At 36.6% G+C, this 16,007-nt stretch overlaps 4 protein-coding genes across 4 annotated transcripts; all 4 read right to left on the reverse strand.

Annotated features, from left to right (window-relative positions):
- Positions 1–8,142: 8,142 nt before the first annotated feature.
- On the reverse strand, positions 8,143–8,931 carry DSM5745_09898 (2-deoxyribose-5-phosphate aldolase; the record flags this gene model as incomplete). The annotated part of the gene is made up of 1 exon (XM_026751914.1): positions 8,143–8,931. The coding sequence occupies one exon, from the start codon at positions 8,929–8,931 to the stop codon at positions 8,143–8,145; it is 789 nt and encodes a 262-aa protein (XP_026599646.1).
- Positions 8,932–9,586: 655 nt separating this feature from the next.
- On the reverse strand, positions 9,587–10,684 carry DSM5745_09899 (uncharacterized protein; the record flags this gene model as incomplete). The annotated part of the gene is made up of 4 exons (XM_026751915.1): positions 9,587–9,970; positions 10,003–10,129; positions 10,178–10,589; positions 10,624–10,684. The coding sequence occupies 4 exons, from the start codon at positions 10,682–10,684 to the stop codon at positions 9,587–9,589; spliced, it is 984 nt and encodes a 327-aa protein (XP_026599647.1).
- Positions 10,685–11,176: 492 nt separating this feature from the next.
- On the reverse strand, positions 11,177–13,533 carry DSM5745_09900 (uncharacterized protein; the record flags this gene model as incomplete). The annotated part of the gene is made up of 3 exons (XM_026751916.1): positions 11,177–11,258; positions 11,320–13,417; positions 13,470–13,533. 3 exons carry the CDS (start codon positions 13,531–13,533, stop codon positions 11,177–11,179), a joined length of 2,244 nt encoding a protein of 747 aa, XP_026599648.1.
- A 664-nt stretch (positions 13,534–14,197) lies between these two features.
- On the reverse strand, positions 14,198–15,752 carry DSM5745_09901 (uncharacterized protein; the record flags this gene model as incomplete). Its single annotated transcript, XM_026751917.1, has 5 exons — positions 14,198–14,382; positions 14,475–14,637; positions 14,700–14,995; positions 15,052–15,380; positions 15,424–15,752. 5 exons carry the CDS (start codon positions 15,750–15,752, stop codon positions 14,198–14,200), a joined length of 1,302 nt encoding a protein of 433 aa, XP_026599649.1.
- Between the last annotated feature and the right edge of the window lie 255 nt (positions 15,753–16,007).

Below are 16,007 nucleotides of genomic sequence, written 5' to 3' on the forward strand. Positions count from 1 at the left end.
TAATTTAATAAATTTTAAATTTAAAAAAATTTACTAAAAAGTTTTAAAGTTAACTACCACTATATTTAAATATATATTTTATTATTAAATATTAATTATTTACTAAAATAGTAAATAACTTTAAAACTTTAAAAATTTAAATATTAAAAAAACTTATATAAAATAACTTAACCTCACGCTTTTAATATTTTTATTTTATTTTAATTTTTATTATAAATTTATAGCATAAAATACTTATAAAATTAAAAGTATAATTATAAAAAAAATAATATATAAAATTTTTAATTTTAATATTTACTTTTAGTAAAGCTAAACTTTATATAATAACTTTTATATAAACTTAAGCTTACTAAAATTTAGTATATAAAAAAGGGTATTTATTATTATTAAAAGTAAAGTTATTTAAAACTTTTTTTTAATAATTTTATTTACTAAAATATTAATTTTTTTAGTTATTAAGCCTTTTAAAAACCGTACTATTTATTATAAATAACTTTTTTTATTAATTTTATTAAATTAAAATTTATAAAAATTAAATTTAATAAGGTTTAGCCCTGGATTAATAATATTTATTTTTTTAATAAAATATATATTAGTACTTTAATAAATTAAATTATTATATATTATAAGTATTACCTAGCTAGTAAAAAGGCATAAAAGCTAGTAATTAAATTTAAAAACTACTTATATAAATAATTAAGCTAAAAACCTATTAATTATTTTTATTATATACATGTTACTTATAAATATAATAATAATATTTTAATTACCTAGTTTTTTAAAAAAGGTTATAATCACAAGCATAATTTAACTTTATAAGTAGTAATAAAAAAAAGCTATTAAAGTATATTTTATAATAAATTATAATATTATTTTAAAAAAACCTTAATAGCTCCTAAACTAGTAATCTTATTAATTTAAAAATTACTTAAAATAAAAATATAAACCTTTATAATATTTATAACACCTAAAAAAAATAATTATTATTATTATTTTTTAATTTTTATAAAACAGGCGCTATAAAAAGCTTTATAAAGTAAATAAAATAGCTTATAATTTTTTTAAAAAAACTAAAAATATTACTAGGCATGCCTTTTAATTAATATATATTATAATATTATTATATTTACTAAATAATGATTAATAAAAATTAAACATACTAAAAAGGTAAGGTTTTATTTTTTTAATAAATTTAACTTATAAAATAAATAAATTAAAGTATTATTTAATATATTAATAATTTAAAATAAGTAAAAAGCCTATATCCCTGCTACCTTTTTTTTATAATAAATAAAATATTATAATTATTATTAAAAATATTTAATAGCTTAAAATTTAGTACAAAAATTAAAAGCCTAATTATATTATTATTAATAATTTTATAAATAAGTAAAAGGCTATTTTAATAATATTTTTTTAATATTAAAAAAAACTTTATATTTTTTATATAATACACTCCGCTTGTACTTTTTAGTATTATTTTAGTAAAATTTTTATTTTTATTTTTTAAGTAAAGTATATTATAAAAAGGTTTATAAAAACCTTAAGGCTATTTTTTACCTTTAAAAAATTAAAGCTAGTTATTAAAAGTTAATAAAAAAGGCTGTTAAGGCCTTAAATAATAATAATATAAAAATTACTTATATTAAAAATAAATTAAAAAAATATAAAAAATTAGGTAATATATACTAGGTAATACCTAAATATACTATTATAATTATATAATATAAATTTATTAAAAAGTTTTTACTAGGTTTTTAAAAAAAATTAAATAAGTTAATAAATACCTAGTTACCTAAAAGAATTAAAAATTAAATTTAGTAAAAAAAAAAATTTTATTATAAAAATATTATTAACTTTTTTAATAAGCTAAATTTAACTTACTTTTTTATTTTATATAAGAACTTTTTTATAGCAAGATAAAAAATAATAAAAATTACCTTAAATACCTTTTTTAAAATATTAATAATAAGCTATTTTACTAGTATTTTTTTTAAAAAAAAAGCCTTTTTATTATTTTTTTATTATAAATAAGGTATATAGCAATATCCTAATATAAAAGTTATAAAATTAATTTTATAAGGGCTTAAAAAAAAGGCTTTAAAATTTATAAAAATAACCTTAATAAAATAATTAAATAAAAAGTTATTAAAAAAATAAAAAATATTAATAAAAATATTTAGCTTTATTATAAATAAAAGCTTTAACTTTAAAAATAATTAAATAAAATTTAATAAGTATATTATAATTTAAAAAATAAAATTAAGGTTTAGCCGGCCGCGGAGTATTAAAAAAAAATTAATTATAAATAATTTTATTAATTAAGGTTATTAACTTACTAAAACTTAAAGGTATTAAAAATTTTAAAAATTATTTTTTAAACTTTATAATAATGCTTAAAGGCCCTTAAGTTTAAAATATTACTTTTAATTAATTTAATTAAAAATTACTTATAAAGGAAAAAAAATAAAAAGGTTTAAATAACTTTATAAATATTAATTAAATATTAATTTAATATTAATTTATAAAAAAAAATAATTTTTAAAAATTTTTATTTTTTAATAAAGCGCCCGCGGGTATAAGTATATTAATTTATATAAAAATTTTTATAAAAATTAAAATACCCGCGCCCGTGGGCGCCTTATTAATTTATTTAAAATTTAATATTAAATTATAATTAAAAATACTTTAAAAGCGCCTTAAAATAACTTTAAAAATAAGCTTTTATAAAAACTTTACTTTTAAGTTTAATAGTAATATTAATATATTAATTTATATAAAAAATTTTATAAAACTTTATATACTTATACCCGCGGGTGCCTTATTAAACTTTAATACTTTTATTATAAATTTAATACTAGGCTATAATTAAAATTTTTTTAAAAATACTTTAAAATAGCTTTAAAAACAAGTTTTTAAAGGGTTTTATTATTAAGTATATTAATATATACTAATATATTAATTTAAATAAAAATTTTAAAAAAATTAATATACTTATACCTTAGTATAAACTTAATAATTTTTAAGTAAGTATATTTTAAAGGTCTTTATTTATATTTATTTATTATTTATTATATAAATTAAAATAACTTAATTACACGGGCACGTGAGGTATTAAAACTTATTTTAATATTAAAAATATTAATAATATATAAATACCCGTAATAGTACTATAATTATAAAAACTTAATTTAATAAGTTTATATAAATACCTTAATTTTACTTAGTATTTTATAAATATATTATAAAAAAATACTTTATACTATACTAAACTTTTTAGGCATTATATTTAAATAAACTTATATATTATAAATATAGTAATATTAGGGCAAGGTTAGGTCCTATATATATATATTTTTTATTTTATTTAATTTTAAGTAGGTTTAAGCATGTATTTTACAAGAGTTACTAGGGCTATTTTAAATTTTAATATTTTAAATAAATTTAATAAAAAAAAATTAAAAATTAAAGTTTAAAGCTAACCCTTAGCCATGTGCATGTAATATTTATAAATATATATTATTATTAAAGTAATAAACCCGGGAATTAATACTAATTTATTAAAATTAAATAATTTACTTAGCTTAACCTAGCTAGCCTGTATTTATTTAAAAAAAAGTAACTAAGTTAAAATAGGTAATTAAAATAGCTTATTAATTAATTATTATAAAATACTTAATTAATATAAAATATAAATAGCATGGCTATAGTGCTAAATTTAGTATTTTATAGCTTATTTATTTTATAATTAAATATTAAGGTTTTTTTTTAGGGTTACTTTACTTATAGTTAAACATGCCTAAGTAAATAAACCCATAATTAACTAGGGTTATAATTTAAAATATTACAGGTGTTATAAATTTAAGACTAGAATTATAAATACTATCCGTGATTAGTAATAAAATATGGTCACCGGGACCTTAAGGGAAACAGGCACGGACGATGCCCTGCATGTACTCTTATGTGTCTATAAATCTCTCTCATGCCCTCACAAGCCACGGCACTGATGGCCATGTCTATGGTAGATAATTCCCGGACAGAATTAACAACGAGAATACTCTCGATGAAGCTTTCAGTAGCAATACCACCATTTAGAGCGGCCCACCCATTACCGAAATCCCACCCCTTAGCAAAACGCACTTTTAGAACTTTATTTTTAATTACCTAGTATTAACTCCTTAACTTTAACCATGTATAACTTTACTAATTTATTATAAAAATATTTAATAAGTAGTTATTTAAAATTAGTAAATAAAAATTTAATAAAATATTTAAAAAGTTTTTTTAAATAAGGGCCGTAAGTTACCTATAATTTTATTTAATTTATTTATATTAAATTTATAATTATTATCCCCTGGTCCACGCTAGTTATATAACTTTAAAATATTTAAAATTAATAATAAGCTACTTAATAAAATTAGTGCTATAAAAATAAATATATTATAAAAAAAAGCTTGTAAAATAATATAAAAAAACCCTATAATATATTTATAAAATAAGGTTATTTTAATTATAATTACTTAAATAAAAAAAAATTAAAAAATATAATATTAAGCTGTGAATAAATATAGCCTGTTTTAAATAACTTTTTAATATTATATATAAGGTTATTAAACTTATTAAAAAGCTTATATATTAAGGTAAAAGTTATTTTTAATTAAAAAAGCATTTTTTAGGCGTAATATATTATATTAAGTTAAATTTAACTTTTTTTTAAATATTAAAATATTGCAAGATATTACTAATATTTTATATAAATAAAAATATAAGTAATTAGGCTATAAATTTAAACTAGTTAATATAAATTAATATAAAGCCTTTTTATAAAAAAATAAAAAGTTTATTATTATATAAAATAAAAAGTTAAAATATAAGTGCCTTTACTAGGCTAATCCTAAAATTTTTAAATATTTTATTAAGCTATTTAAATATGTTAAGGCTAAATATAAAGTTAACTATAAAAATATATAAAATATAAATAAAAAAGGCTTTATATATAGTATTTTTTTTAACTATTAGCATGTAATTTTTTTTATATAACTTATAAAAAACCATGGAGGATTTACTATAATTAATTTTTAAAATCATAATTAAATATTTATTATTAAGTATTACTTACTTTTTAGCTAGTATTTATTTTTAATAATTATTTTTAAAGGCAAGAAAGTTAATCTAAACTAGCTAATAGTGTTTACTTTAAATAAAAAGGCACTTTTTATAATTTAAAAAAAATATAATATTTTAAAGCTAGCCCTTAACTAGCTATATAATATTTTTATTTTATAAAGTTTTTATATTATTTATATTTAATATAGTAGGTATATTAAAATTTTTTTATATATTTTATTATTTAATAGCTATATATTTTATATTAGCTTTAAATTTTTTTTACTTACTAGGATTATAGCATTATATTAATTTATTTACCTTTTTATATTATTTATTTTTTTTAACTACTTAATATTAATATATTTAGCCCTTTATCTACCTAGTATACTTAAAAAATATATTAAAAGTTATAAATTAATTAATATAATATTACTTAATAAAAGTTTTTAAAATTTTTTTAAAAGGCCAGGAAAAAGGCTATATTTATAAATAATATTTAATTTACTTTTAAAATTATAGGGATTTAGTTAATTAAGCTAAAAATTATATATAATAAAGCTAGGATTAAGTAAAAAAAAAATAAAAGTAGCTTAATTAAAAAAATTATAATATTTATTAACTTTATACTAAACTTTATACCTAACTCCTAATATAAGCAGCCTTTAAATAATTATAAAAATATAATATACTAACTTAATATATTACTTATAAGTTCCCCCGTGATACAAGCCTATATTATAAATAAAATTATAAATTAATAAAAGGCTAAAAATTATAATTTTTTTTTAATTTATAATTATAGCTATTAGCTTTAAAATAGCCTTTAATATTAAAAAAAGCTTAATAAAAAAAATTAAGTAATATAAATCCCTATGCCTTAGCTATATTTTTAAGCATGTAAATATTATTAAGGCTTAAGTAAAGTAAAAAAAAAAAAAAAAAAGGCTACCGCGGCGCTTAAGCACGCTAAAAAAAAAAAATATAAAAAGGCTAAGAAACACAAAAAAAAAAAAGTATAAAAAAAGGCGGAGAAGCAGCGCCGCTTAAAAGCTATTAAAAAAATAAAAAATATATTAAAAAGGCTATTAAAAATAAAAAAAAGCGCCTTAAAAAAATTATTAATAAAAAGGCTAAAAAGGTGGATTAAAAGGCTAAAAAAAAATAGCTAATAATAAAAAGAAATATTTAAAGGCTGCTAAAAATAAAAAAAAAAAATTAATAAGGCTATTAAAAATAAAAAAAGGCGCCTTAAAAAAATTATTAAAAATAAGGCCAAGTAAAAAAGGGCTATAAAAATAGTAATAAAATATAAAGCTAAATAAAAGGCTAAACTTTTTAAGTAATTTATTAAAAAAGCCTGGCTATTAAAAGCTTTATTTATTTTTTTATTATTTTTTATTTTTATTATACCTTTAACACCCCTGCAAAGTTAAAATAAGCCTTTTTTACCTTTATTTTTAATATTATAAAATAGTTATATAAACTTAACTTTTATAAGCTAAATACTTTTAACTTTAGTTATTAAAATACCTAGTTACCCTAGCTATTATAAATATAATAATTTATTAGCTAAATATAGGTTCCTAAACTTTTAGTTAAATAATAACTTTAAAAGTTTTATAAATCCCCCTTAGTCTTATATAAAGTATTATAAAGGCTTTTTATAAAGCCTTAATATACTTATTTATAATAACTTTAGGCTTTATAAAGTGTTTTTATTTAACTAGTACTAAAATTTACTAAATAATATAGACTTATAATTAATTAAGGTTAAAAATTTAACTAAAACTAGCTAAAAAAATTATTTTAATAAGATTTTTAATAATCCCGCCATGTAACTAATTTAAATAAAAAAAAATATATTATTAAATAAAGTAAATTTATAACTATTTAATATAACTTAAATTATTATAATATTATTATATTTACATTGTTAAGATACAAACTCGTGAGATAATAATTTTGGTGTTATTTTTAAAAAGCAATTTTGCTAAGGGGTGGGATTTCGGTAATGGGTGGGCCGCTCTACAACAAGATAAAGAAATAACAAAAGAAGATTTAAAAGATCGTGGGCAGAGCGAAGGGTGGGTTCTCCAGGCGCAACTCGGACGATCCAGCCAAATGTTTGGAGTCTGGACCTTGCCAGGGTGGAGTGGGAACATCGACGATCCCTATAACCCTACGTCCAGATTGTGGGAAGTCGGCAAGCGCCGAAAACACACTCGGAATTCGGAAAACCGCCAGACAAGCCTGCAGGCGGTTCCATTTGATCCATCATGGTATTGGTCAGTAATCGACGTTTCACAGAATCCTTTGGCGTGGGCCCGACAATCAAGGCCTCGTTTGGCGTCTGCTATGGAGGTGCTGGATGCGAGTTCATGGAAAGCAATGCCTGGATTAGCGCACCTTTTGTGACTGCAAGAGCAATGGGGCTCTGTAGGTTTAGTCAGGATACCGAAGACTTATGGGCAGGCACCGTGCCCACGAGCAGCATATCAGGCTGGTTAATAGGTCACAGCCCATTCTCCTCCCAGACCCGGGCCAGAGATCTCCTACCTCCGCCCGTAAGAGACCCTAGTGAGAAGATATATGGAACACCTAATGATATTTGTTGAAGAATTGGCCGTGATGTTTTCAGCACTCTTTATGCTCCAGTTACTGTTGTTCAATAGCGTATATCATTATACTCATCTATACTATAGCTATAGAACACCCTCGTCGGATTCTTAGCATATCCTTGCAATATGTATATTCAATATATGCCATCATCTAATAAGTTGGTTTGGGTTTATTATGAGCAATGTATATACAACAAAGTATCTATACATTGTCATCCTGCTTGGTCTAAATCTGTGTGACTGCCCAGGCCCTTCCCGCCCATTATATATATTTCACATAGTGCAGGAGATCCCGAGGTCCCCATCAGAGTTAACGCTTTCGGTTTGAGGCGCTGAGCAGTGACAAGAAACCCAAGGAATCCAAAAGACAATGCGCTGCCATCAAGAGCAGACTCGATGTAATCAGAGAGCCACTTCAATACCCAACAACACCCCCATCATCATCCATCGGCCGAAACTCAACCTTCACCGGCTCCTCCCCAATCCCCCTCCTCCTCGCCTCCTGCAGGATAGCAACAGTCGCCGTCGCCCCAATCCTCGTCACCCCCAGCTTCATGACATGCAGCAGATCATCCAGGGTGCGAATACCCCCCGCCGCCTTAATCTGCACATTCGCCCCTGACATCTCACGCATCAGCTTCAAGTGCCGGACCGTGGCGCCCTTATAATTATACGAGCCATCGCCCTGCTTCACAAACCCATACCCAGTCGAGGTCTTGACGAAGGCGACTTGGAGCTCCGTGCAGATCTGGCACAGCCGAATGATATGCTCTTCTTGAAGGTACTCATTCTCGAAGATGACCTTTAAGATGGCACCGCGAGCCATAACAGCCTGGTTGATCTGCCGGATTTCATCCGTCACATACGCCCAGTCATTACCAAGAACCTTCCCAATATTGAGCACCATATCAATCTCTGCGCCCCCGGCCTCCATGGCCGCTATTGCCTCGGCGACTTTGATTTGTACCGTGCTGTTCCCATGCGGGAAGCCGATGACCGGACAGACTAGGACGTCGGTGCCTGCGAGTTCCTTTTTGGCGAGTGAGATGGCGTAGGGCTTCACGCAGGCGGTTGCGACGTTGTTTTCGCGTGCGGTCTTGAGGCCTGTGAGGATCTCGGCGTCGGTCATGGTGGGGTGGAGGAGCGAGTGGTCGATTGTTTTGGCGAGTTGGGGCAGAGTAATGGTGATGGTGTTATCGGACATGCTGGCTAGTGAAGGAGTGGTTTTCAAGACATGGGTTGGACTTACGGCGGAGATGCTGAGATATTCTGGGGCAAGGGAGGTTATATACTCAACCCCGCACGCAGTCATTGGCCGCTTACATATTGGTTCATCCACCGGAAGTCTACGGAGATCATGTGGTGAAGATCCTGGTCCGCCAGGTTATATGATCCCAAGTTCGTAATGGGATTGAAGGTTATGATAGGCACTGGTTGGTTGCTTCAATATTCGTTAAGATGTGACAAGCCGGGCATGCATCTCCACTAGGTAGCTGCCATACCGCATCCTGCTCTAGTATATTCCTCTTGAAGTAACGCCATGTTTCCAGCCTATCATCCTACATTTCCAGTTCAGCAATGTCGTACCAGTGCTATATCTTGCCATGGTGGAGTGCCACATGGAAAGCTGGCTAAGTCCCTCACAGACCTCGAAAGGACCAGGAGCGAGAGATAGATATGACATCTGGAGGAGGTACATACCATAAAGATATCTCATCGGGACCCATTATCGCCGACCAGCCTGAATAATAGCTCTGACAATCCCCACCGCACGATCAAGCGCAGCTCTGAAACGCTCCGCGCCCGTCCTCGGACCAACATAACCCACTTCCAGCCTGCCAAAACCTCATGTTAGCTGCCTAGTCCGGAGTATATGAAATCATACCGCGATACCAATGGGAAGTGGAAAGACAGGGCACTCCCGAATCCTCATTACCCGTGTAATCCATCCACACATTCCCGGCGTCCTGCATCGTGTACCCCGAATCCTGGGCTAATTTCTTCTCGATCATGGTCTGCATGATCAGGCGCGGGTAGCTGTGGTGCCACACGGGGTCAGAGAACAGCTCGGGCACGGCATCCGTATCGGGCACGCCTTTATTAACCGCGTCGTGGCTTATCACCTCCAGCACATCCATCAGTCGGAAGTAGTTGCGGCCCTCGCCGGCCTTGGCAATCTGCGCGTTCTTCTCGCGTGCCGCGCGCAGGAGGAGCGCCAGCTTAGGTCCTGTCCACACTGCTGTCTAGCGCTGCGTCGCAGAATAATACAACAAACAGCAGGACTACCTATACAATCTCCGGACGGCCTAGATGGAAGTGTGCTGTTGAGACCGTCTCCCAGCTTGCGGGCAGGTCCCGGAAGTAGATCCTGCTGGCGAGCTGGATTGTTAGGTCGACGGGGGCTTTAATGGGGGTTGAGTGCGTGAGGAGGAATGCCCTGCCTGGGGTACATGGCCTTGAGCAGGGGGCCGGCTATCCAGCTCTCCACGCGAGGATCGTCCGCCTGGGCGCGGAGCTGGCTGTATAGTCTGCGACCGAGACTGCCTGGGGCAGAGAGGGCGTGAGCCTTGCGGCGGAGCTTGGTATACTCTTCCTGCGTGTGGGAGAAATGGCCAATGCAGTTAAGAAGGTCGGTAATGGCTCTGTCCAGGTTGACGAGCGGGTGCCGGGGTAGCTCCTTGCTAGCCTTGTAGTAGAAGTCATGATTTAGTGCAAAGTGGTGATTCTCTGGTTTAACGTGCCTATTCTTATGCTTTCCTTCAACCTTCCCATTTTGCGTGATTGATGCAGCGTGCCCTTTCCTCGATGAATGCGCCAGCTGGTTGAAGACGGGGTTCTCAAGGAGGTGCTCGTCATTGGCGTCTAGCAGGGACTGGTGCGGGTGTGTGGTGCTCACGCGAGAGATTGCTCATGGCATATTCGATATTCGCGAAGAACTCGTCGAAGGTGATGTCCATGACGCTATTCTACCGCACGAATGCACGCATGCCGCCGATAGACATGTTATTGTCGCTTTCTTGTGTTTTCTTTTGGGTTGCGCTTGCTGCGCCCGCGATGGCTTGGGTGGTGAGCTGGGCGATGGAGTGGCGACAGTTGCCTGATTCTAGGAGGCAGGGTATTAGACAAAGTGCAGAAAACGGGGAGAACTCGCAAAGAGAGCGCGATGATAATACAGCATGATTAACTCGGGGCTCAGGAGGAGTTCGCCTTTTCCGTTTTGCTGCCGTTTTCAACCAAGCGCCGATTGTGAATTAGATACGTGAGGAAAATTGGTAGTAATTGGAGCAAATCAAGTTTATTCATTGCATAAAAACCGCAACAGTATGAAGCTGTACATCGTCAAGTGTAGCCAGAACTCCGGTATTCGAACAAGGCATGAGCCGCAGGGTAGCCTGTCCTCATTCAAACAAGTTGAACAGTAGGTAGCATTCACAATCCGCTCAATCCAATCACATGCGAATAATATCAACGCTAACCCAAGACGCGGCGGCCCACACAGCCGTAAGAAGTTTGAGGTTCGGAAGACAATACCTATTGTAAGGCTGTTAGCTGATAGGCGAAGTATGCACCGTAAACAAATAGGGATACATACTCTTCTGCAGCGAGGCCAACAAACCCACCCCAAAAAAGCCACTGCGCCGCCCAGAGAAGAAACATGAATATGACCGCGGTCGTATACGGCGATTTATATGGTTGCTCGGAAGCCGGCGGCGGATGGTCTTCAGACTGTTGCGCGGAAAAAGTGCCGTATACCCGGACACTTGCACCTGCACTGTGACGGTCTCCTAGCGTCGGATCCGAACCTGCGAGCGGCGTCTGCTCGGACCTCTCCCGTTTCGCAGGCGGGCTGGGGCTGGGACTAGGACGACCAGCCGGATCGCCAGATCCGGTCACCCCATCTCCGACGATCTTCTCTTCAGACAAGCATAGCTGAATAAGCGCGGCGCCGATCAGAAAAACCCACATGAGGGCTCCGGCATACATGATTGTCGCCATGTCTCCTCTATCCGCGCCGACCAGAGCTCCAAGGTAGGAGTCATGTTGTAGGCCGTAGCTGACGGTCTTGAACATGTAGTATAGCGATAGGGACTGCGTGATGCATTCCGCATACAGGATTGTTGCGGCCGCAGATTCTTTGATCGTTCCTGAGTGCTGCGGGGCAACCAGCACAATCCCTAGTAACACCCATGAGAAACGAGGCATCGAGGACCAGAGGAGCGTCAACTGGAAAGCCGGGACGTCGTAATATCTGGGGGAGCTTTGCACGATCAAGCTGTTGATCCAGTTTGTAAGGATGTGCAGGCCCGCGATTAATGTCGCCTTCATGACGCAAAATTGCGGGTGTGAGGACCATGGGGATTCCTGCGCAATACGCGGGCGGGATGCATATGTCTGCTTGCTGCGAAACGCGGCAAGGAACGTAGCTATGTTGACTAGGGCAGAGCTTCCTAGATTCCACGCGCTCGGATAACTTGGTTTCATTAACCCGCTGTCTCCAGGATGTCTATATGAGTCGTTGGACGGCTTGACGGTCCACCGCCACGGAACCATTTCACTAGGGCTCGGGACGGCTAACTGACGCCAATTATCCGGCAGGCCGTGCCAGCCCTGGACATCGCTGCAGAGATCGTGGAGCCACTTGAGGTAGTCCATTCTGTTCTCGAATAAGTGGCATGAGCCGCCGCAGGAATCATAGCTGATGCTGCGGCAGACGCATGCCCGATCAATTGCACGCCTGACCTTGCAGTAGCCGCTCACGTCGAGATCGCATGCATCAGTCGCACATTGATCTGGAAGCTCGGTCACTTGCTTCGGCATATCCGCGACACACTGGGGCCAGTGCCAGCGTTCGATGGGGATATAGGCGTATTGCGTGGTTTTGAGGCTGTCCGCCCAGTGCTGAGGTAGAGACGCCGGTCCGCATGTGGCGCTAATCCAAAGGCGCTCTTTCGTGACATCCAATTGTCCAGAGGCAGAACAGGGTTCGTTTTCTAGATTGAGCGTAAAGGCGTTACAGAAGCATTCTTTATCGAAATAGTCACCGTCTCTGATGTGGCGTCCGATGGCGTTGTAACCAGCCGTTTCGTAATCCAGAGCGATGATGGACCGTTGCGATTCGCTATATTCCCACGGACGAGCGGCGTTCCCAGTGTGCTGGGTAGTACTCGTGAACCCGCAAGATGCCATTACACCTTGAAACGACTCCTCTGATCGAGCGGAAATCGCGCCGATCAGACATGTTGGTGCCTTGTCAGTCGTTTCGATGGCTGCGAATCCTTGGTCCAGGGAAGCCGGGGAGAGATCTTGCAGACCGATCGCGTCGCCGACATGAGACAGCCACGTTCGACCGGTGGTGGCATGAATCCAGTGGTACAATTGCGCGTGGGCGAGGATTGATCTGGCACAGTACGGGATATACCGATCAAGGACGTCCGGAGAAAATGCGGTGCTAAGGCAGCTGAGCTGGGTCAGCCACTGGTGGTGGGTGCAGATGATTCCGAAGTGGGAGGTGCATCGCTTGGTGGTGCATTGTGTTATGGCGCTCAGCCAGGAGGACTGATCTTGCTGGGCGATGCACTGGGGCATGGGAGGCAGGTCCTCGGGGTTAACCCAGCCATCGTGGTTGCTTTGTGGGAACACGCTAAGGTCGTCCCCGTTGTGGTCGGTGTTAGCGTCGACGGGGAGCGTTCCTGGAGTCCACAGAGCTTAGCGCCGATGATGGATGGAGGCGGGGCAACCTACCTCTTAAATCCAGTCCGCGAACTGCAGCAATGAGGAGCGCAAGACATGCAGCCGTTGCTCTCATCTTGCTGGTAGGCCCACTGTCAACGCACCTCCAGGACTGTTAACGGGAGAATTGGAAGGGTGAGGTGGGTGTTGGAGTGCGGGGCAGCAGACGCGCCAAGATATCTGGCTTACTCAGCGAGGACTAAGCATAATGCTTTCTGCTCATTGGCTGATTTCCACACAGGGTCTTTGCTAGGAGACTGGCACCTTAATATACAGATACAGATGAAAGCTTACAATGGGAGCTTTGGTGTTGGGTGTGCTATAAGGAGCATATCAAACAACCTCGGAAATAATACCATATACTATTTATACACCTTCCAATACGCAGGGTGTTCTAGATGCAGAGTTAAGGCTCCAGATCCTTGCAAGGCTAGGATGGGTACTTTGTTTTCAAGACTGTAATTAGCTAGAATGCCCCGCCTAGGCGGAAGTGGCTTTGGAAGTCTAGACACCTAGAAAGAAAGCTCGCCGCGCTGTAAAAGGGTTTCACGGAGACTAATTGAAAGGTATTCGGCCGGACTTTGTTGGAAGGGATCGGGAACGGTCTCGAGCATTCTATTCCTGAGAAATTGCAGCGCAACGACAATTGAATTCCCTAGTGGCGAAGTGCAGGCAGGACTATCGGAGCACTCCAATATTTTTTCAAGTGTTGGTCACCAAGGGATAGTTATGATGGGACGTCACTTGAAAAGACCGTGCATCAGCCACGGATCAAAGAGAAGTTCTTTTGCAGTGGCTCGTTGCTCCGGTAGCCAGCATAACATGCGTCGGAGAAAACGCAAGAAGTCGCTCTTTTCATCGCCATCGAGTCTTTCCTCCCGCTCTTCCAGGGTATGATGTGGTAGCTGTGCGCCTTTCCAGTGGCCTGATGCGGACATGAAAGTTACCAGTCAGCATTGAATTGTGGGCTCATTGATAGGAGGATTCGCGAAGTGGTGGGCGGAGGTAGGTACGCACCATTTTCATCCCAGAAGAGGAGGCTCCTTTCACTGCGGGCCAGGAACTCAAGAGGGGGTGGCCCCAGAACAGCCTGCATCTCAGCAAGATGAACGCCATCATCCAATTCGCGCTCGGCATTCCGGGCGTGGAACAGGTGGCGGCGTTGGAACAGACTCCATATCTCAGGCATAGTCAGTTTGGTTGGATTGCGAGATGGAGGGGATACACAATTAGTCGTCTTACCACCATGCCGACATTCCAGATGTCGACTTTGTAATCCCAGCTCATTTTCAAGATAACCTCTGGCGCGCGATAGAGATCCGGCATGATATCGCCCTGTTGCTTGTCCGTGCCGACGCGCGCCTCACCGAGATCACACAGAACAGGCGTCCCATACGATATGGGAAGCGGGCGTGAGAGGTAGATTGTGCGGTCATTATACGTCTTCCGCGGCATGGGCGTCTCAAATTCTGCTTGCTCGATGTTGGAGAGGATGGACTCGTCCTTGATGCCGAGGAGGATATTATTCGGCTGGAGATCTGGCCGTGAGTTAGTTCCTGCTAGGTAGAATTTCGCTCACCATGGCGGCACCAACCGGTATGTATAACTCCAGCTTCGGTATGGAGGAAGTCCAGAGCTGCTAGGACATTCCGGATGGTCGTTCTCACGATGGCACTACTCATTACGCCCCTAGGTAGCAGCGACGTGAGCTGATGCAGACTTATCCCAAGGGGCGGGTGCACCAGACAAGTGTGGACGCGTTGTCGATCTGGGCTTTGGGTCTGAAAGACCTCAAGTAACGGTCGTAGACACGAGCGACCCGCGTGGTCTGACTGGACGGTGTTGAGGTGGTTGTAGATTTCGATCTCCTGGGTCACTGTTTTTGAGGCGATGTAGATCTTCAAGGCGATATAGCGGTGGCCCCTGCCCAGTTAGATTGGCGGAAGGGTAGGGAGATGGGCCATACACTAAATCCCGGCATAGCCACACCGTCGCACTGGATCCATAGCCCAACTTGCTAACCACTTGATACCGGTGGTTGAATACCTCGCCGATACGGGCTGGATAAAACTTTTCGGGTGTATAGGTGGCAATGGACTCTTCTTCCACTGGGATCGACGGGTCGATGGTGTCCCATCCAGAGCTAGGGAAGACGCGCGGTCCGGAGCGAGGGCGAGTGGCCATTCCACGCTTGGTTACTGCTGGAGCAATGACCAGGTGGGAACGGAGACTTGTTGAAGCAGAAGAGGCACCAGAGCATTGTGACAGTAGGTAGGATAGACGGCCTTTGTGCATGGTTGGTGACTGGCGCAGGTTTGTTGATCTGGCGGAAGTTGGAAGCGCCGTCGGCCCCCTGCGCAGGTCACATGCTCAGCCAATGAGAAGGCTCCGATTTATACATGGGCGCTCTGCCCCTGTCCTCGATGTTATTATTCAAGGAATCGAGAACCATTCAAACCGCAACTTCTCTGTGTCTTGAGACAGTACAGGTGGATTGGGTTGCCGCCGAGTACGATGGGTGCCGTATCCTGATTGAGGGATCCTACCATT

Source organism: Aspergillus mulundensis, assembly GCF_003369625.1.
Source record: "Aspergillus mulundensis strain DSM 5745 chromosome Unknown scaffold_13, whole genome shotgun sequence".
Classification (NCBI taxonomy): Eukaryota; Fungi; Ascomycota; class Eurotiomycetes; order Eurotiales; family Aspergillaceae; genus Aspergillus; species Aspergillus mulundensis.